This window comes from Erythrolamprus reginae, chromosome 8 (assembly GCF_031021105.1).
Source record: "Erythrolamprus reginae isolate rEryReg1 chromosome 8, rEryReg1.hap1, whole genome shotgun sequence".
Lineage (NCBI taxonomy): Eukaryota > Metazoa > Chordata > Lepidosauria > Squamata > Dipsadidae > Erythrolamprus > Erythrolamprus reginae.
Window position 1 is genome coordinate 19706168 of NC_091957.1, and position 20793 is coordinate 19726960.

The following is a 20793-nucleotide window of genomic DNA, read 5'->3' on the forward strand; positions in this document are numbered from 1 at the left end:
GAAGTTTTAGAGGAAATGAAAGAGAGGTTCTGTTAATAACAGGAGAAAATATTATTTGACTGAAAGAGTAGTAGATGCTTGGAACAAACTTCCAGCAGACGTAGTTGGTAAATCCACAGTAACTGAATTTAAACATGCCTGGGAGAAACATCCATCCATCCTATGATAAAATACAGGAAATAGTAAAAGCGCAAACCAGATGGACCAGGAGGTCTTTTTCTGCCGTCAATCTTCTATGTTTCTATGTTTCTAAGAGAGACCCAGCTTGGAATTAAGGAGAAATTTCCTGACAGAGTCATTAATCAATGGAACAATTATCTGTCACAACTGTAGGTGCTCCATCATGGGAGGACTTCAAAAATAGTCTGGACTGAAATGGTATCAAGTTGGAATGGATACTTCCAGCCCTATTATTCTAATTGGATTAATTAAGGAATATCCTGATTAGCTTTCAAGACATACATCCAAAGAGGATTAGGGGATGGGAGGCTAAAACATATGAAGAATGGATGCAGGAACTAGGTAGGTCTAATTTAATGAAAAGAAGGACCAGGGAAGACATGATAGCAGCCTTCCAGTATCTCAGGGGCTGCCACAGAGAGGTTCTACATTTAGGCAAGAAAAACAAAAACGCACAGGTACAGTATATGTGGCACCTTGCTCAACAGTAATAACTGTGAGAGGGATCTTGGAGTCCCAGGGGACAACCATTTAAATTGGAGCCAACCATGTGCAGCAGCTGCCAAAAAAGGCAACACAGTTCTGGGCTGCATCAACAGAGGGATAGAATCAAGATCACATGAAGGGTTAATACCACTTTATGAGGCCACACTTGGAATATTGCATTCAGATTTGGTCCCCATGATGTAAAAAGGATGCTGAGACTCTAGAAAGAGTGCAGAGAAGAGCAACGAAGATGATCAGGAGACTGGAAGCTAAAACACATGAAGAACGGTTGCAGGAACTGGGCATGGCTAGTTTAATGAAGGACCAGGGGAGACAATGATAGCAACCTTCCAATATCTCAGGGGTTGCCACAAAGAAGAGGGAATCAAGCTATTCTCCAAAGCATCTAAGGGTAGAACAAGAAACAGTGGGTGGAAACTAAACAAGGAGAAAAGCAACTTAGAACTAAGGAGAAATTTCCTTAGAGTCAGAACAATTAATCCTTGGAACAGCTTGCTACCAGAAGTTATGAATGCTCCAACACTGGAAGTTTTTAAGAAGATCTCGGATGTTGGTTGCAATATCCTACAGGTGTGAATAAAGGGTTTTGCCTCATTTTCTCTGCCTGGGCACCACCACCACCACCACTTTTGTGTGTATGTGTGTGTGTTTTTCTTAGTTCTTTTGGCAAGAATAACAGAGAATAACACACATTCCTCTTCCGGCCCACAGCAGATCAGAGATCGGCAGATTTCTAAATAGGTTTGTGCTCGGTGGGGAGATCACCAGAAGATCCCAGAGCGATCAATTAGACTGGCCAAAAAAAAATAAAAATCAGAAAAATAATTTGTAAAGGAGGCCATGAAAACGGCTTCCATGTTATCGCCGAGGAAACTACCCAACGAGTTTGTGAATTCTGTAATGCTTCTGTAATTCTGTAATGCTTATTATAACCTTTCGGTTGCAACAAATAGCCAACCATGGCTGAGCTCAAAAAGTTAATCAAGATTGAACTTGATACTCTGGTTCCAGAGGCGGAAAACCACTGAAATCTGAAGGCGGTAGAATCCTAAATATAGCACTGAGGTTATAAGGCAGCCTCATGCTTTCCTAATGCAAAGAATTGCAGACATTTTTGAGCATTATATCACTATAGTTTCACAAACCAGAGCATACAAAACTTTTGCCGGACCAATCCTCGAATGCAGCTCATCTGTCTGGAACCCACACTGCCTTTCAGACATGAACGCTCTAGAAAATGTCCAGAGATACTTTACTAGAAGAGCCCTCCACTCCTCCACTCGCAATCGAATCCCCTACGCAACTAGATTTACAATCCTAGGTTTAAAAGCTTAGAACTACGTCGCCTTCAACACGACCTAAACATAGCCTGTAAAATCATTTGCTACCACATCCTTCCTGTCAATGACGACTTCAGCTTCAACCACAGCAACACACGAGCTCACAACCGATACTCCCCCCGGAGATCAGAACTGCCCCCCCCTCACCTTTCGTAAGTTGTTGAAAACTCACTTGTGCTGCCAAGCATGGGGAAATTGACAACTCCCCTAAATACTTGGTTTATGTATGGTTTGATTGGGTTGTGTGATTATTTTATTATAAGAGTTTTTAAATTGTGTTTTAAATACAGCATTGCATTTAATTTCAAAGCCAAAGCAGAGTCCTCTTGTGCTGATAAGGCAGTTTTATCCCTGTCTTCGAAAAACATTCTCTCTCTCTCTCTTTCTCTCTCTCTCTGGATCGAAAAAAAAAGTTTACCTCTGTGGAGTTCAGAAGTCCAACCGATTCTCACCAGCCGGAAAATCTTTCCTAAGGCTGGCCCTAGATGGAAAGGAAATGGCACGCGAAGAGCTGGGATTAGAGCGAGGGAGAAAATGAGAATCCTGGTTCTTTTAAAAAAAAAAAATTAAGGCCGAGATCTGACATAGTGACTTGGCCAGGGCTGAGAGTAATGCTAACCCACAATGATTAGGGTTTTTTGGTTTAATGCATTGTTTAGTCACAATCTGGGTGGGACACTTTTCCATGTTTTTTTTCCCTCCTCTCTCCTTTCCTCTCCTCTCCTTTCCCTTCCCCCTCTCTCTTTTTCTTTTCCTTTCCCTCTCTTTCCTTCCCTCTTTCCTTTTGTTTCCTTTCCTTTCCCTCTCTCTCTTTTCCTTTCCTTTCCCTCTCTTTCCTTTCCCTTCCCTTCCCTTCCCCTTCTTTCCCTTCCCCTTCCATCTTCCTTTCCTTTCCCTTCCCTCTATTTTTCCTTTCCCTTCCCTCTCTATTTTTCCCTTCCCTCTCTCTTTTTTCCTTTCCTTTCCCTCTCTTTCCCTTCCCTTCCCTTTCCCTTCTTTCCCTTCCCCTTCCATCTTCCTTTCCTTTCCCTTCCCTCTCTTTTCCCTTTCCTTTCCCTTCCCTCTCTCTATTTTTCCTTTCCCTTCCCTCTCTCTTTTTTCCTTTCCTTTCCCTTCTTTCCCTTCCCTTTCCATCTTCCTTTCCTTTCCCTCTCTCTGTTTTTCCTTTCCCTTCCCTCTCTCTTTTTTCCTTTCCTTTCCCTTCTTTCCCTTCCCTTTCCATCTTCCTTTCCTTTCCCTTCCCTCTCTTTTCCCTTTCCTTTCCCCGTTTCCTTTTCTTTTCCTTTCCTTTTTTCCTTTCCTTTCCTGCTCTCCCCTGCCTTCCTTCCCTTTCCCTCTTTTTCTCCCTTCCCTTCCCTTTCTTGTATTTTTTTACCTAGACCACAGCTGAGCCAGGCAACCAAAGCAGGAAGTTATTTTTGATAAGAACAAGAACACCTTTGTCCATTTTTCTAACAGTAGAACAGGAACTGTTCCACCAACCTCACACTGTTATCTTTTGTTTATTAACTCACCTGCCTCCCAGCTATCTCAACCCCCATTTTTTTCCACCTTCCGTGCCTATGGGTCTGAAACCTCAACAACACCCCCAGACACACGTATATCGCTCCCCCTGGTTCTAATACTGGCAGAGGGAACGGCTACAAATTTATTTATTTGTTTTGTAAATTATGTACTGGAAATATACAAAGAAATAACAGTGCTTACATACACGATACTAATTATTATTATTATTATTATTATTAGTAGTAGTAGTAGTAGTAGCCATGCCCAGTGTGGTAGTAAAAATTTTGGTAGCCCATCACTGTCTACTATATAAACCAGTGATTTTCAACCTTTTTTGAGCCGCGGCACATTTTTTACATTTACAAAACCCTGGGGCACATTGAGGGGGGAGTGGGGGCGGCTAAAAAAAGTTTGGACAAAAAAATTTCTCTTTTTCTCCCTTTCGCTCTCTTTCTCTCTCCCTCCCTGTTTCTCTCCCTTCCTCTTTTTTCTCTCTCTCTCCATCCTTCTTTCTTCCTTCCTTCCTCTTTTTTGCTCTCTTTCTCTATCCCTCCCTGTTTCTCTCCCTTCCTCTTTTTTCTCTCTCTCTCCATCCCTTTCTTCCTCGCTTCCTTCCTTCCTCTTTTTTGCTCTCTTTCTCTCTCCCTCCCTGTTTCTCTCCTTTCCTCTTTTTTCTCTCTCTCTCCATCCCTCTTTCTTCCTCTCTTCCTTCCTCTTTTTTGCTCTCTTTCTCTCTCCCTCCGTTTCTCTCCCTTCCTCTTTTTTCTCTCTCTCTCCATCCCTCTTTCTTCCTCTCTTCCTTCCTTCCTCTTTTTTGCTCTTTCTCTCTCCCTCCCTGTTTCTCTCCCTTCCTCTTTTTTCTCTCTCTCTCCATCCCTCTTTCTTCCTCTCTTCCTTCCTTCCTCCTTTTTGCTCTCTTTCTCTCTCCCTCCATTTCTCTCCCTTCCTCTTTTTTCTCTCTCTCTCTCCATCCCTCTTTCTTCCTCTCTTCCTTCCTTCCTCTTTTTTGCTCTCTTTCTCTCTCCCTCCCTGTTTCTCTCCCTTCCTCTTTTTTCTCTCTCCATCCCTCTTTCTTCCTCTCTTCCTTCCTTCCTCTTTTTTGCTCTCTTTCTCTCTCCCTCCCTACCTCCTTCTGTCTTTCTCTCTCCCACCTTCCCTCCCTCTTTCTCTCTCTCTCTCTTTCTTTCTTTTTCTTTCTTTCTTTCTCTCTGTTGCTCTCTTGCTTTCTTTCTCTTGTTCTCTTTCTCTCTCTTGCTTTCTTTCTCTCCCTTTCTTTCTTTCTCTCTCTCTCTCGCTTTCTTTCTCTCTCTCTTGTTTTTTCTCTCTTGCTTGCTTTCTCTCTCTCTTGCTCTTTCTTTCTCTCTTTCTCTCTCTCTCTTTCTCTCTCTCTTGCTTTTTTTCTCTCTCTGAGCTTCGCGGCACACCTGACCATGTCTCACGGCACACTAGTGTGCCGCGGCACACTGGTTGAAAAACACTGATATAAACTGTGTGTATGTACACACGCACAGAGAGAGAGAGACGCCCAGCTCTTCTAAAATTATACACATTCAATCTCATTTACTGCAGTAGGAAAGATATGCCCAGAGCCCAGAAGGGAAAAGAAATAAAAAAATTCACACTTTTTCAACCGGTCCTGTGTACCTGACCATACTTGTTGGAGTCCATCGCTACTCCTTGGTCAACTTCCATCCATTATTCCTTGTCTGGCCTTCTGTTGCTTTGGAAAAGTGCCTGACCCCCCTCCTCTCTGGAGCAGCCCCTCAAATATTGGGAGACTGCTATCCTGTCTCCCCTGGTCCTTCTCTTTGCTAGACTGGCCCTGCCCAGTTCCTGCAACCGCTCTTTGTGTGTCTTCGCCTCCAGTCCTCTCATCACCCTGGTTGCTCTCTTCTGCACTTTCTCTAGAGTTTCAGTGGTGGTTTGTTTTTGGGTTTTTTTGGTAGTGTGGTGACCAAAATGAAAAGTGTTGCTGGAAACCCAGTCAGATATGTTAGATAAGGGGTGTCCAGCATGGACTCCCAGAATTTCCCCAGCCAGCATGAGGTTGGTTCTTTTCTTGGTGGATGGATGGATGTGATGATCTAAAAAGATTGATAAATGATAGATATGATGATATAGATAAAATAGATAGATATAATGATATCAATACATGGATGGGTGGGTGGGTGGATGGATGGATGGATGGAAGGAAGATAGATAGATAGATAGATAGATAGATAGATAGATAGATAGATACAGACAGACAGACAGACTGAATGACTGCCTGATTGATTGATAGATAGATAGATAGATAGATAGATAGATAGATAGATGATATATGGTAGATAAAATAGATAGATATAATGATATAGATAGATGGATAGATATGATGAGAGAGAGGATGAATGGATGGATGAATGACACAGAGAGAGATGTAAATAGATGATAGAGAGATGATGGATGGATGGATGGATGGAAGATAGATAGATAGACTGAATGACTGCCTGAGTGATTGATTGATTGGTGGATGGATGGATGGATGATATAGATAGATAGATACAGTATAATGATATAGATAGATGGATAGATATGATGAGGGAGAGAGAGAGATGAGAGAGGATGAATGAATGGATGGATGGATGATAGACAGAAAGAGAGACATGTAAATAGATGATAGATGACGGATGGATGGATGGATGGAAGATAGATAGAGATAGAGGTAGGTAGGTAGGTAGGTAGATAGATAGATAGATAGATAGATACGCAGACTGATTGACTGCCTGATTGATTGATTGATTGATTGATTGATTGATTGATACTATGTTGCCCAAAACCTGGAGGAATAGAATCCTTTATTCATTATTGGCCAAGTGTGATTGGACACACAAGGAATTTGTCTTTGGCGCAGAAGCTCTCAGTGTACATAAAAGAAAAGGTACATTTGTCAAGAATCATGTGGTCCATCACTTAATGATTGTCATATGGGTCAAATAAGCAATCAGGACTCAATCAATATTAATGAAAATCTTAGGATCCGATCTCCCAACCACAATTCTATCCAAAGACATCGGCCAGGGGTTCTCAGTGTGTGTCACTCCCCTCCCACCCTTGAATCCCCCAAACCATCATCCTGATCCCTCCCCACCCCCACCCCACCCCTCCTGATTGAAGTCTCCGCGCCTCCATGTCGCCGCCGTGGCCCCATTCATTAGACGGAGAGATGGCGAGGGCGCCCGGTTGGAGAAGCCGGATCCAGAACAAAGCCGGCGGGCGGGTCCATGTGAGTGTGTGTGTGGGTTTTTTTCGGGGGGGGGGGAAGAGCAGGGGAGGGGAGGGGCCTAGGCGGGAGTGGGCGGGACTCCCGGGATCCTAGCCTAAGTGGCCGCCTCCTCCTCCTTTCGGCCTGGCTCTCCTGCGCGATCGGCTCCTTGTCCGAGACAAAGGCCGCCCGGGCGAGCCCCGCAGGCGGCTGAGCCCCATGGCTTCCCCCCGCCCGGCCCGCCCGCTTGCCTTCTTCCTCCGGGCAGCCGCCATCGCGGCGCAGGTGAGTGGCTCTTCTCCCCCCGGGGTTGAAATCACAGCCGCCGCTCCGAGGATGCTGCGGAAGGTTCGCACGACCCGCGGAAACACCGTGTCCGTCTTTCGGGGCTGCGTCTCGTGGGAAACCCCCCCCCCCCGCGGGCCCTTTCTAGCGTATCCAGGAATTCCGTCTGTAGAAACAAAGTTGCTTTAGAGTCCGGATGGGGGGAGGATGATCGATCGATCGATTGATATAGATAGATAAAGAGAGAGGGGAGGTAGATAGATAGATTGATAGATAGGAGAGAGAGAGGAGAGAGAAAAAGATAGGAGAGAGGAGAGGAGATAGAAAGAAATATAGATAGGAGAGAGAGAGAAAGATATATATATACACACATAGAGAGGAGGGGAAGATAGATGGATGGATGAATGGATGGACGGACAGACAGATAGGAGAGAGAGAAATATATATAAAGCAAAAAACATGTGATATAGAGAGAGAGAAGGGGGAGAGGGAGAGGGGGAAGAGAAGATAGAAAGATAGGAGAGAGAGAGAGAAAGATATATATATATATGCACAAATATATATATAAAGAGAGGGGGAAGATAGATTGATAGAAGAGAGAGGAGACAGAAAAAAATAGGAGAGGAGAGAAGATAGATAGATAGATAGATAGATAGATAGATAGATAGATAGATAGATAGATAGATAGTTAGATTTGTATGCCGACCAATCCCGGCTTGGGGTAGCTTACAACAATAAAACTGTATAAAATCCATTTACAGCATGAATAATAATATAAAACCCTTAAAAATCTTATCCGTACAGTCACACCATATCCATAAATGGGAGGGGAGCAGGCTTAAGTCTGCCATTCCTTCAATTCTCCTCTGCCCCCCCCCCTTTTCTTTCTTTCTTTTTCCTCAATGGATGAAATCTTTAATGAATCAAAATTTATTAAAATTACATTAAATTAAATTGATCCCCATTGATTCAATGTGAACCAATGTTTAATTTCAATTTTTGGAATAATAATTCATAGTCGACCATACGCACGTACACACCCTTGTTCCTAAATCAGCCTGTGGTTTTGTTTCTACAAAAGCTTCTCTTTTCTTTAACCTTTAAAAACCCATCCTTTAGATTTTTTGCAGGCTTGAGTAGGCTTCATGAAAATCCTAAAAATTGGGAGGAGTTGCTGTTCTTTGAGCCGTGCTATAATAATAATAATAATAATAATAATAATAATAATAATAATAATAAATAACAACAACAATAGTAATAGTAATAATAATAATGTTATTGTTGTTATATAATAACAACAACAATTCTATGATAATAATAATAATAGCAACAAATATTGCTATTATTATAGAATTTTTATTATATAATAATAATAATAATAATAATAATAATAAAAAATAGCAGCAACAACAAGAGAGTTGGAAGGGACCTTGGAGGTCTTCTAGTTCAACCCCCTGCTTAGGCAGAAAACTCTACACCACTTCAGACAAATGGTTTTCGCATCTCTTTTTAAAAACTTCCAGTGTTGGAGCATTCACAACTTCTGGAGGCAAGCTGTTCCACTGGTTAATTTTTCTCACTATGAGAAAATTCTTCCTTAGTTCTAAGATACAGTACTTCTCCCCTTGATAAGAATAGAATAGAATAGAATAGAATATTGGAAAGAATAGAACAGAATAGAATAGAATAACAGAGTTGGAAGGGACCTTGGAGGTCTTCTAGTCCAACCCCCTGCTTAGGCAGGAAACTCTACACTACTTCCGACAAATGGTTATCCAACATCTCCAGTGTTGGGGCATTCACAACTTTGTAGATGCAAGGGTTATTGCTGTGTGTGTTTTGCCGAACAATCCTAAAGCATTCCCCCTCCCCCTTTGGCACATAAATTAGCTTTATAATCCAGACTTGAATAAACGTGTTCAATAGTCCATCTCTTTATTCTTATTTTTGTAGGGGGTGAAGAATTTGCATTTCAGGTTGAGTGAATTACAGCAGTTTTTTTCTGTGTGATCTAACTGCTCTTGGGTTAGGGAATAAGTTGAGGAAAAACAGGGCTTGGAGTCCAGAATAACCCTGCTTATCAATGTTTTGAATTTTAATTTAATTTAAAATAGTGTGTATGTGTTGTGTTCACACAACTGTTTGTTTTTTGGTTGTTTGTTTGTTCCAGTTTTTCCTTAAGGCAATTTTTCGGGCTTGGCCCCTGGAAGATTGTTGCTGCTGTTGTAGCTGCAAATTGACGTAAAATTCAGGATTCTCCCTCTTTTGCTCATGTTCTGTTTTCTCCTCTCCACCAGGCTGTGCCTTCATTTTGTGAGCTCCTCTGCTCCAGCCAACAAGAGTAAGTAAATTTTAAGTACCATCCTTGAGTAGCTACATGGGTAGCCCTCGAAATTTGACCGGAAACTGAGCCCAAAATCTTTGTTGTTAATTGAGCCATTTGTTTAAAAGTGGGTTTTGCCCCATTTTACAGCCTTTCTTGTTAATAATAATAATAATAATAATAATAATAATAATTATTATTATTATTATTATTATTATCATTATTATTATTATTATTTTAGCCACCCCGAGTCTGCCAATAAATAAATAAATAAATAAATAATAATAATTTATTAGATTTGTATGCCGCCCCTCTCCATGGACTCAGAGCGGCTAAGCGGAGCAGTTAAGTGAATAAATTCAGTTGTTGAGTCAGTCACGTGGCTCTCTCTCTTTCTCTCTCCTCTCTGTCTCTCTTTCTATCTGTCTGTCTCTCATGCACATTCTCTCTTTTCGCTTTCCTATCTCTCTTTCTCTGTGTCTGTCTCTCTCCCCCTCTTCTTTCTCGCCTTTCTCTCTCCTTTTCTCTTCCTCTCTCTCCCCCTCCTTCTCTCTCTTTTGGATCAAGTGATTGATTAGTGATCGGTGGCTCTTCCTTCTCTTTCAGATGCTCCCAGCAAGGAAAGAGCTGGACCAGCTTGTGGTATGTTTGGTAAGTTGTGTTTATGTTTTTAATCATCCCTGAAGCATCTCTGTTTCCACAACAGATCTCCCAAATTCCAGCCCAGTCATAGATATTTTATTGGAGGGCACTAAAATGTGGGTTTGTTTTAACCAGGCATTTAGGAATAAACCGAGCTTTGAATCCAGCGTCTTTTCCAGCTGGGGGCTGCCTCTATATTTGCCACTGTTGACATTTATTTAAAAGTGAGTTTTGGTCCTCATTTTACAACCTTTCTTTGCGACTGTCGTTAGGCGAATCCCTGCAGTTGTTAACTTAGTTGTGTGATTTTTAAGGGAATCTCGGCTTCCCTGTGGACTTTGCTCACCTAGAAGATCCCCAAAAATGATTGCATGACTGCAACAGTCATAAGTACAAGCCAGTTGCCAAGCATCTGAATGTTTGATTGTGCGAATATAGGGGATGCTCCAAGGTTCCCAAGTGAAAATGGCCTTAAGACCATTTTGTGTGCTGTGCGCGTAGCTCCATGTCTCTGGTGCGTGCATGCGTCCAAGCAAGATTTTGCTTCTGCCCATGCTCAGGAAACAAAATCTTGTGAGGGGGCGTGTGTGTGAGAGAGAGATTTTGGCCATTTTTTAGCTTCCACGCACATGCAGAAGCAAAATCTTGTGAGGGGCCGCATGTGTGAGACAAAGATTTCAGCCATTTTTTTGCTTCCACACATGCGCAGAAGCAAAATCTTGTGAGGGGCCCTGTGTGTGAGAGAAATATTTCGGCCGTTTTTTTTGCTTCCACACATGCGCAGAAGAAAAATCTTGTGAGGGGCCCCATGTGTGAGAGAAAGATTTTGGCCATTTTTTAGCTTCCACACATGTGCAGAAGCAAAATCTTGTGAGGGGTCCTGTGTGTGAGAGAAATATTTTGGCCGTTTTTTTGCTTCCACACATGCGCAGAAGAAAAATTTTGTGAGGGGCTGCGTATGTGAGACAAAGATTTCAGCCATCATTTTTTAGCTTCTGCACATGCATAGAAGCAAAATCGTGTGAGGGATCACGTGTGTGAGAGAAAGATTTCGGCCATTTTTTTGCTTCCACACATGCGCAGAAGCAAAATTTTGTGAGGGGCCACGTAAGTGAGACAAAGATTTCGGCCATTTTTTAGCTTCCACACATGTGCAGAAGCAAAATCTTGTGAGGGGGCGTGTGTGTGTGAGAGAGATTTCGGCCATTTTTTAGCTTCCACACATGTGCAGAAGCAAAATCTTGTGAGGGGCCCCGTGTGTGAGAGAAAGATTTTGGCCATTTTTTTGCTTCCACACATGTGCAGAAGCAAAATCTTGTGAGGGGCCCCGTGTGTGAGAGAAAGATTTTGGCCGGTTTTTTGCTTCCACACATGTGCACAAGCAAAATCTTGTGAGGGGCCCCATGTGTGAGAGAAAGATTTCAGCCATTTTTTAGCTTCCGCACATGTGCAGAAGCAAAATCTTGTGAGGGACCCCGTGTGTGAGAGATTTCAGTTGTTGTTTTTCTTCCGCACATGCACAGAAGCAAAATCTTCTGAGGGACCGCATGTGAGTGAGAGAGATTTCGGCCATTTTTTAGCTTCCACATATGTGCAGAAGCAAAATCTTGTGAGGGGTCCCGTGTGTGAGAGAAAGATTTCGGCCATTTTTTTGCTTCCATACATGTGCAGAAGCAAAATCTTGTGAGGGGCCGCGTGTGTGAGAGAAAGATTTCGGCCATTTTTTAGCTTCCGCACATGTGCAGAAGCAAAATCTTGTGAGGGGCCCTGTGTGTGAGAGAAAGATTTCGGCCGTTTTTTTGCTTCCACACATGCATAGAAACAAAATCATGTGAGGGGACCCGTGTTTGAGATATTTCCCCTCACAATATTTTGTTTCTTGCATATGCGCAGAAGCAGAATCTTGCTTGCACACGCACATACACAATTTTCACTACCGGTACAATGGCGTCGACTATACCAGTAGGAACCCACTACTGCCCCCCTAAAAAACGTTTGGTGTTTCTAGGGCCCGTCCTCCCCTGCTTTTGTCCTTCAGATAAATTCAGCGGTTCTCTTCTCATTGACCAAATTTGTTGCGTGCTACGGCTGTGTGACACCAAGTTAGTGGGTCAACCTCCTGAGCTATTAGAAACTTGAGAAGTTTGCCTCGCCCAGAAAAAAAGGTGGGTGGATTTTTCTCCTGGCGGTGATTCAGACGACTTGGGTTTGTTAGTGGTGAAGTCGGAGCGTTGGGAGGGCGCCTCGACTCATTCTGACTTAGCTTTTGTGGGATGTTTGGCATATTTGAGGATGAGGTCAGGTTTCCGCCTGCTTCTCTCTACGTTCCTTTTTTTTTTTTAGAATAAAAGAACCCAAAGAGGAATTGTTTTTAAGTCGACTATGAAATACGGCTGCTTGTTTGCATTCCGTCACTCATTTGCACAAACCCCATAAGTTGCGCAGCAGCGACTGGGTTAGAAACATAGAAACCTAGAAGACTGACGGCAGAAAAAGACCTCCTGGTCCATCTCATCTGTCCTTATACTATGTCCTGTATTTTATCTTAGGATGGGTCTATATTTATCCTAGGCATGTTTAAATTCAGTTCCTGTGGATTGACCAACCACGCCTGCTGGAAGTTTGTTCCAAGCATCTACTACTCTTTCAGTAAAATAATATTTTCTCACGTTGCTTCTGATCTTTCCTCCAGCTAACCGAAGATTGTGCCCCCTTGTTCTTGTGTTTACTTTCCTATTATAAACACTTCCCTCCTGAACCTTATTTAACCCATTAACGTATTTAAATGTTTCGATCCTGTCCCCCCCTTTCCCTTCTGTCCTCCAGACTAGACAGATGGAGTTCATGAAGTCTTTCCTGATCAGTTTTATGCTTAAGACTTTCCACCATTCTTGTAGACCGTCTTTGGACCCGCTCAATTTTTCACGTTGATGCCATTGTGGGAAGGCAAAATCGGGTCATTCCAGGCAGTATAGGGTTCCTACCTGCCCCTGGGGGTGGGGGAACGGCATTCCAGTTGTGATAATGGAGCTGCGTGCGCAACTCCGGGTGGCCCATGGGCTGGTGGGTGCGTCCAAGCGAGAATTTGCTTCTGCGCCTGCGCAGGAAGCAACGTCTCACGAGAAGACACACGGGCGTGCAAGGGTTCAGAGATTTTTGGTGATTTTTTGCTTGCACGCATGCACAGAAAAACGTCAAAAATCTCATGAGTGTGCACATCCCCTTGGGAGATTCTGCTCTCTGCGCATACGCAGAGGCAAAATCTCGCCAGAGAGCCAGAGCATCACACAAAGCACACCGGTAGCAGCAGGAGCCAGCAACCCTTCACTGTTTCCAGGGGTGAAATAATATGTTGTAATTTTTTGTAATGTTATCATCTGATTTCTGTGTGTGTGTGTGTGTGTGTCACACATAAGGGGAAATCAGATGATAAAATTGGAATATATATATATGATGAAAATTACAATATACGTTATATATAAATGTTACTTGGCCTAAGAACAGAAATCAGATGATAACATTACAAAGGGTAGTTCTTTTGTGTGAATCATTAAGGATTTGGGCAATGTTTTACCGAGAGATGTTAAATCCCTAACTTTCTGAGTGCCCGTTTTTCCTTTCTTTCGCCTTTTCTTGTCTTTTGGTGATCTGCCTGACTGTCCTGTGAACAGATTGCTTAATCGTAGTGCAAAAGTTGTATGAATTTTTTTTTTCCTGATCAGGCAGTCAGGACCCTGTTTTCTCTCCTTCTTTCTCTCTTTTATCTCTTCCCTCCCTCGTTTACCCTTCCTTTCTTCTTTCTTTCCTCCCTCCTTCCTACCTTCTCTCTTCTTCCTTCCTTTCCTCTTTGCCTTCCTCTGTCTCTGATATTTTCTCTCCTTCATTCTCTCTATCGTGGGGCTCCCTAGATTCGCCCACGTTTCTACAACACTCCGTGGCCTGCACTGGCTGCCGATCAGTTTCCGATCACAATTCAAAGTGTTGGTAATGACCTTTAAAGCCCTACATGGCATTGGACCAGAATACCTCCGGAACTGCCTTCTACCGCACAAATCCCAGCCTTCTCCAGGTCCCATCGACCGCACGAATCCCAGCCTTCTCCAAGTCCCATCGACCAAACAATGTCGTTTGGCGGGCTCCAGGGGAAGAGCCTTCTCTGTGGCGGCCCCGGCCCTCTGGAATCAACTCCCCCCGGAGATTAGAACGGTCCCCACCCTCCTTGTCTTTCGCAAATTACTTAAGACCCACCCATATCGCCAGGCATGGGTGAACTAACACATCTCCCCCACGCTTATTATATTTCATGTTTGATGTATATGTGCCGTATGGTTTTTAATTGTTGAGGTTTTTATATATTTTATTATTAGATTTGTTCCACTGTTATACTTTTTTTATTACTGTTGTGAGCCGCCCCGAGTCTTCGGAGACGGGCAGCATACAAATCTAATATATTATTATTATTATTATTATTATTATTATTATTATTATTATTATTATTATTATTATTTTATCCCTTCCCTCCATCCTTCTTTTAACCTTCCTTTCTTCTTTCTTTCTTTCCTCCCTCCTTCCTGCTTTCTCTCTTCTTCCTTCCTTCTCTCCTTGCCTTCCTCCCCCTCTCCTGTTTTCTCTCCTTTCTCTTTTATCTCTTCCCTTCATCCTTCATTTACCCTTCCTTCCTTCCTTCCTTCCTTCCTTCCTTCCTTCCTTCCTTCCTTCCTTCCTTCCTTCCTTCCTTCCTTCCTTCCTTCCTTCCTTCCACTCGTGGACTTTTCCCGTATTTCTCCCTGCAGGCTTATCCTCCTCACCGTCTTCCTGCTCCTGATGTGCGGGATCGGCGCCAGCTGTTACAAGTTCTGCTGCCGAACCAAGCAGCCCCTGCGCCAGACCTTCCCGCCCCACGGGCACGACCTCACCGTCATCCCCATGGAGCACGACAGCACTGCCCACAGCACGGTTACCTGTAAGTCAACCGCGAACGGGCCGCTCATAGTTTTTCTGGTGTTTTTCTGAAAAATCTGGCGCTTTAGGTGTGACTATGCCCCATAAGCCAAATTCAGACACTCGGTAACTGACTCAAGTTTATGACGGTCGCGGTGGCAGATTCCCGATTCCGCCGCATACTGGTGCGGATACGTGTGCAGCTCTGGATGACCGGTGGGCGCGTGAGCGGGTCGGAACAAGATTTGGCCTCTGCGCACGCGCAGGAAGCAAATCTAGTGAGAAAATACCCAGGTGCGCGAGATTCCGATGAAAAATCACGGAAAACTGTCAAAATCCCGTGCTCGAACGTCCTCTCGCAAGATTTTGCTTCCTGCGCATATACAGGTGACGGAAAAAGAAACGGTGGCAGCACTACATATTAATGTAACACAAATTCAAGATAGTTTATATTTTATTTTATTATTATTATTATTATTATTATTATTATTATTATTATTATTATTATTATTAATAAGATTTGTATGCCACCCCTCTCAGAAGACTCGGAGTGGCTCATAACAGCAATAAACAACGTGAAAAATCCAATACTTAAAAAACAACATCAAAAAAACCCTATCATTAAAAACCATACAATTCAATCATACCATACATAAGTAAATCACATTAGCCTGGGGATACCTCAAGTACCCCATGCCTGGTGGCACAGGTGGGTCTTCAGTAACTTGTGTAAGGCAAGGAGGGTGGGGGCATTTCTAATCTCCAGGGAGAGTTGATTACAGAGGGCCGGGGCTGCCACAGAGAAGGCTCTTCCCTTGGGGCCCACCAGATGACATTGTTTAGTCGACGGGACCCTGAGAAGGCCAACTCTGTGGGACCTTATCGGCCGCTGGGATTCGTGCATCATTACAAACACCTTGAATTGTGACCATTCGTGACTAATCGGCAGCCAGCGCAGGCCGCGGAGTGTTGATATTATTCTATATTATTATAGAATATTATTCTCTATATGAAAAATTATTTTTATTAGGTAATTAGTTTAAGTGATGGAAATTCGTTTCTTCTTTTAATAATTGAGAGTATGGGATACATAGAAGGGTAGATATTGAAGATGTATTTGTTCTTTTTTGGTTGTTTAAATATTTTTATTTGTTAATTAGTTTAAACGTTGGAGGGTTGAAGTTATGGGAGTTGAAATGAAAAGTAGAAAGTAAAGAAGTTAAAGTATCTAAATGATATGAAATTTTGTATATGTATATGGTTGGATATGAGCCAAATCTCGCTCCGATGTGTGCGTCCACGCTCTGGAGCTTGGCGCATGCGCTCAGGTCGATTTCTGCTACTGGCGCACCATTCCTCTGGTTACACAATTCCTATTTTCCGACCTTCTGATCAGCCAAAGTCAATGGAGAAGCCAGATTCTCCATTGTAGTGTTTCTCTTAACAACTGTGGGAAGAAAGGTCGTGAAATTGGGCAAAATTCGTTGAACCCACTGCCTTGCTTAGCAGCAGGTATGTTTTACTCAATTGTAGTAAACCGAGAACTACCTCTATTGCTTTTTATTTATTTATTTATTTATTTTAAAAATAAATTTTTATTTCGAATGTATACATTTAAAAGGACATTTTCTCGATCATGACATCTTTACATTCATCATCAAAGCAAGCAAAAAGGAAGTGAAAGTATAACCAGTTTTCAAATAACTTATCTTCATCTATCCTCTATTCCTATCTGCTCACAAATATAGTGAATACAGAATGCAGCTGCGAGAGCAATCATGGGCTTCCCCAGGTATGCCCATGTCACACCAACACTCCGCAGTCTGCATTGGTTGCCGATCAATTTCCGGTCACAATTCAAAGTGTTGGTTATGACCTATAAAGCCCTTCATGGCATCGGACCAGAATACCTCTGGGACCGCCTTCTGCCGCACGAATCCCAGCGACCGATTAGGTCCCACAGAGTTGGCCTTCTCCGGGTCCCGTCGACTAAACAATGTCGTTTGGCGGGTCCCAGGGGAAGAGCCTTCTCTGTAGCGGCCCCGACTCTCTGGAACCAGCTCCCCCCGGAGATTAGAACTGCCCTCACCCTCCTTGCCTTCCGTAAAGTCCTTAAAACCCACCTTTGGCACCAGGCATGGGGGAATTGAGATATCTCCCCCGGGCCTATACAATTTATGTATGGTATGTTGGTATGTATGTCTGATTAATAATGGGTGTGATGGTTCACTTTACGAGGCCCGATCCTGAAACCATTACTAGTGCTTACCAATGAAACATGGAGTCAATGGTCTGGGTAAAGTGACAAAGCTTTATTGTTTACAGGTGTGCTTTTTATACCCTTCATATGCAAATGAAGGGGTTTCAGCTGCCAATCACACTGTCAGTGTCTTATCTCGTGCCAGGAGCGCTGTTGAGGGTTTTTTCTTACTGTGTCCAAAGTTCATGGCTATTGTATGACTCACTGTCTCTGGGCAAATCTTCACCATGCTTTTTCAGATAATTGTCTCTGTGTATATCCTAAAGCATAGCTAATATTTGGCTTACACAATCCCTACAAATGGGGTTTTAAAAATGTTTTTAAATTATTAGATTTGTTACGAATTGTTCTATTGCTGTTGTGAGCCGCCCCGAGTCTACGGAGAGGGGCGGCATACAAATCTAATAAATAAATAAATAAATAAATAAATAAATAAATAAATAGTCAATTATTACAAAATTCTTAAATAAATCTAATATTTTTAAACCTCTTGAAACTTATTCACAAGTCTTTTATAGAGTTTCCTTTTTTCTCCCTTTTAAAAATCCATTCGTAAAGTTCTTTCCATATTTCATAATACTTTGAATCTTCTTGGTCTTTTTTTTTTAATTGCTTTTTTCTATTCTTCTATTGCTTTTTTCTATTCTTCTCGTTTTTAGCTTTTATTCTTGTAAGCTGCCCGGAGTCACTAAGAGAGAGTAGAACCTTTTCTGAATTTAAAAAAAGAAAATAAAATAAAACATTGCGTGACAGCCTAATCTTTCTGCTTTCATTTTTTAAATTTAATTTAATTTAATCTATTTTACAGCCTACAGCTCCCTCCAGTACCCTCCCAATGCCTCGCTTCCGCTGCCTTTCGGAGACCCCGAGAGGAATACAGCTTGTCCTCCAGCCTACAGCCTCTACGCCATAGAGATGCCCCCTTCCTATGACGAGGCCATCCAGATGTCCAAGCCTCATGACGAGACTCAGTCGGCCGACCAGAAGCCGGACGGCGGCTCCTGTGAACCAGCAACCTCGGCGAGCGAGCGGAACGAATCTCCCTCATTGCCCACATCATCTCAAAACTGCCCCGCAGAGGTGGAGCAGAACCCGGTGGGTGACGCATCAACTTCCTCCCCCGAGCAGTCGTAGCGGTCTCTTCAATACGGACTGAAGCCACATGGTCGAGAAGAGAAATTGGAACATCTGTGCTTGGATCCGGCGTCTCCCGACACGCCTGGACTTTTCGAGCAGATGGAAACAAGATCCTTGCCCCCCCCCCATTCCCCCGTGTCTGAATTAGCCAAGGTGAAAAATAAAGCTTTGGGGGGGGGGGTAACAGGTCCCGTACCATTAGAGCAGTGATGGCGAACCTATGACATCAGTGCCACAGGTGGCACGCGAAGCCATATCTGCTGGCCGTTGCCCTAGCTCAACTCCAGCGTGCTGGTGTGTGCCGGCCAGCTGATTTTTGGCTCGCACAAAGGCTCCGGGAGGGAGGTTTTGGCTTCCAGAGAGCCTCCTGGGATGGGGGAGGGCGTTTTCTATCCTTCCCCGGCTCCAGGGAAGGCTTTGGAGCCTGGGGAGGGGGAAAGACGAATCTACTGGGCCCACCAGAAGTTGGGAAACAGTCCGTTTCCGGCCTCCAGATGGCCTTCGGGGGGTAGGGGAAGCTGTTTTCGCCCTCCCCAAGCATTGAATTATTGGCATGGGCACTTGCGCATGCGCGATTGCACTCGCTCATGTTCTTTCGTCGCCCGAGGAAAAAAAGGTTCACCATCACTGCCTTAGAGGTTCAGCTGCCTTAAGTGCCAGAGAGAAGAGAGACACTGACTTTTTGCCATCATCGCATTTATGAAGACCGTCCAACGGTCTTAAGAGCCATTCATCCGCTCCTCCTAACCATTCTTCGTCGGGGCGCAAGGATTTGGCCCTGGAGATTGATGAGCTGTCACAGTTCCCGACGGTGGGCATTCCCGTTTGCCAATCTAGCGTCTTAGGCCGCCATGTCATCAGAGGTAGCAGTAGGCCTCAAGCCTGACGAGAACAGAAAGCCGAGTCCGTTCTGCGGAAGTCCCACCGAGTGGACCTCAGGTTGAGGGGGGGCACGAGAGCAAGCACAGATTAATCTCTCTTTCTTCTGGGAAGACCTGAATTTCTAGCAAATTGCTGGAAGGCGGGATTCGTTGCTATGTAACGGACAAGCTTTGACGCACAGACCGTTTTTATTTATTTCCCCCCCCCCTACATCTTGGTTTTTGTTTTTTTAATATCCCAAATCCAAACCGGAATAATAGTTCTCTCGAATGTTGCGGCCGCCGATTCCCTCGTCTTCTCCTCCAAGGACAATTGCTTTTGCTGTGTTCCAGTTAAAATGTGAACTCTTGCGTTGGAATATTTGGAATTCCTGTGGTGGATTTAAAAAGAACGGTGCCATCTTTTTGCCAAGAAACTAGATTTTTTAAAAAAATTGAATCCAGCAATATTCTGCTGGGCCATGAAGTGTTTTGTAATTTAGTTATTTGTCTTTAAAAATGTTTATGTTTCTCTCTCTCTCTCTCCCTCTCTCTCTTTCTCTCTCTCTCTGTCTCTCACACTCATTCTCTCTCTTTCTTTCTCTCTGTCTCTCTCTATCATTCATTTTCTCTCTGTCTCTCTCTATCATTCATTTTCTCTCTGTCTCTCTCTATCATTCATTTTCTCTCTGTCTCTGTCTCTCTTTCTCCTCTCTCACTTATTCCTATTCTCTCTTTTTCTCCTCTCTCTTTCTCTCTCTCTGTCTTTTTCTCCTCTCTCACACTCATTCTCTCTTTCTCTCTGTCTCTTTCTTTATCATTCATTTTCTCTTTTTCTCTTTCTTTCTCTCTCTCTCTTTCTCCACTCACTCATTCTTTTTCCTCTCTCATTCATTCTCTCTTTCTGTCTCTGTCTTTCTCCTCTCATTCATTCTCTCTCTTTCTGTCTCTGTCTGTGTCTCGCTGTCTTTCTCCTCTCTCTTTCTCTCTCTGTCTTTCTCCTCTCTCTCATTCATTCTCTCTCTCTCTCTCTCTCTCTCTCTGTATGTGTTGTATATAGAAGGTCAACATATTGGGAAAATGCTTATAATAAATACTCCCCTTAATAGCTCCCCCTCCCCCCAATTGTATCTTAATTTTTCACAGATAGCTGGCAGAAAGATGTTTCAAAAACGCGTCATCTTGAAGGAATGTATTTGTTTTGCTGTGTTATTTTCTATTTGAATCATTCATTGCCTCTGGAGCACCCCATTTTGCAGGAGAGTTAGTCCTCGACATACGACCACAGCTGAACCCCAAATTTTTAGTGGCTAAGCAAGGCATTGGGTAAGTGAACTTTGCCCCATTTTGTGACCTTGTTAAGTGAACCACTGCAGTCAAGGCACCTGGTTATTAAAGCGAACTTGGTTTGTCCCTTGGCTTGGCCTGTGAGGAGGGGCTCACGTGACAGTGCAACCATCACAAAGAGGAGCCAGGTGTCAATCACCTGAATTTTGATCACGTGGCCAAGTTTGGTTGGAAAAACGTTCACGAGTCACTTTACTCAGCCTCCTAACTTTAAAACGTTCACC

General features: G+C 43.3%; 1 protein-coding gene across 1 annotated transcript; it reads left to right on the plus strand.

Annotated features, from left to right (window-relative positions):
* Positions 1–6864: 6864 nt before the first annotated feature.
* Positions 6865–20333, plus strand: TMEM52 (transmembrane protein 52). Its single transcript, XM_070759128.1, has 5 exons — positions 6865–7059; positions 9357–9400; positions 9989–10033; positions 14818–14987; positions 18034–20333. Exons 1-5 carry the CDS (start codon positions 6994–6996, stop codon positions 18357–18359), a joined length of 651 nt encoding a protein of 216 aa, XP_070615229.1. The 5' UTR covers positions 6865–6993; the 3' UTR covers positions 18360–20333.
* Positions 20334–20793: the final 460 nt, after the last annotated feature.

What these genes read in the sequence shown, in the direction of transcription:
- TMEM52 (XM_070759128.1), top strand. Translation starts at nt 6,994, where the DNA reads ATGGCTTCCCCCCGCCCGGCCCGCCCGCTTGCCTTCTTCCTCCGGGCA. An exon ending in CTCTGCTCCAGCCAACAAGA is followed by an intron (nt 9,401 to 9,988) that starts GTAAGTAAATTT and finishes CTTCTCTTTCAG; the next exon opens with ATGCTCCCAGCAAGGAAAGA. An exon ending in ACCAGCTTGTGGTATGTTTG is followed by an intron (nt 10,034 to 14,817) that starts GTAAGTTGTGTT and finishes TTCTCCCTGCAG; the next exon opens with GCTTATCCTCCTCACCGTCT.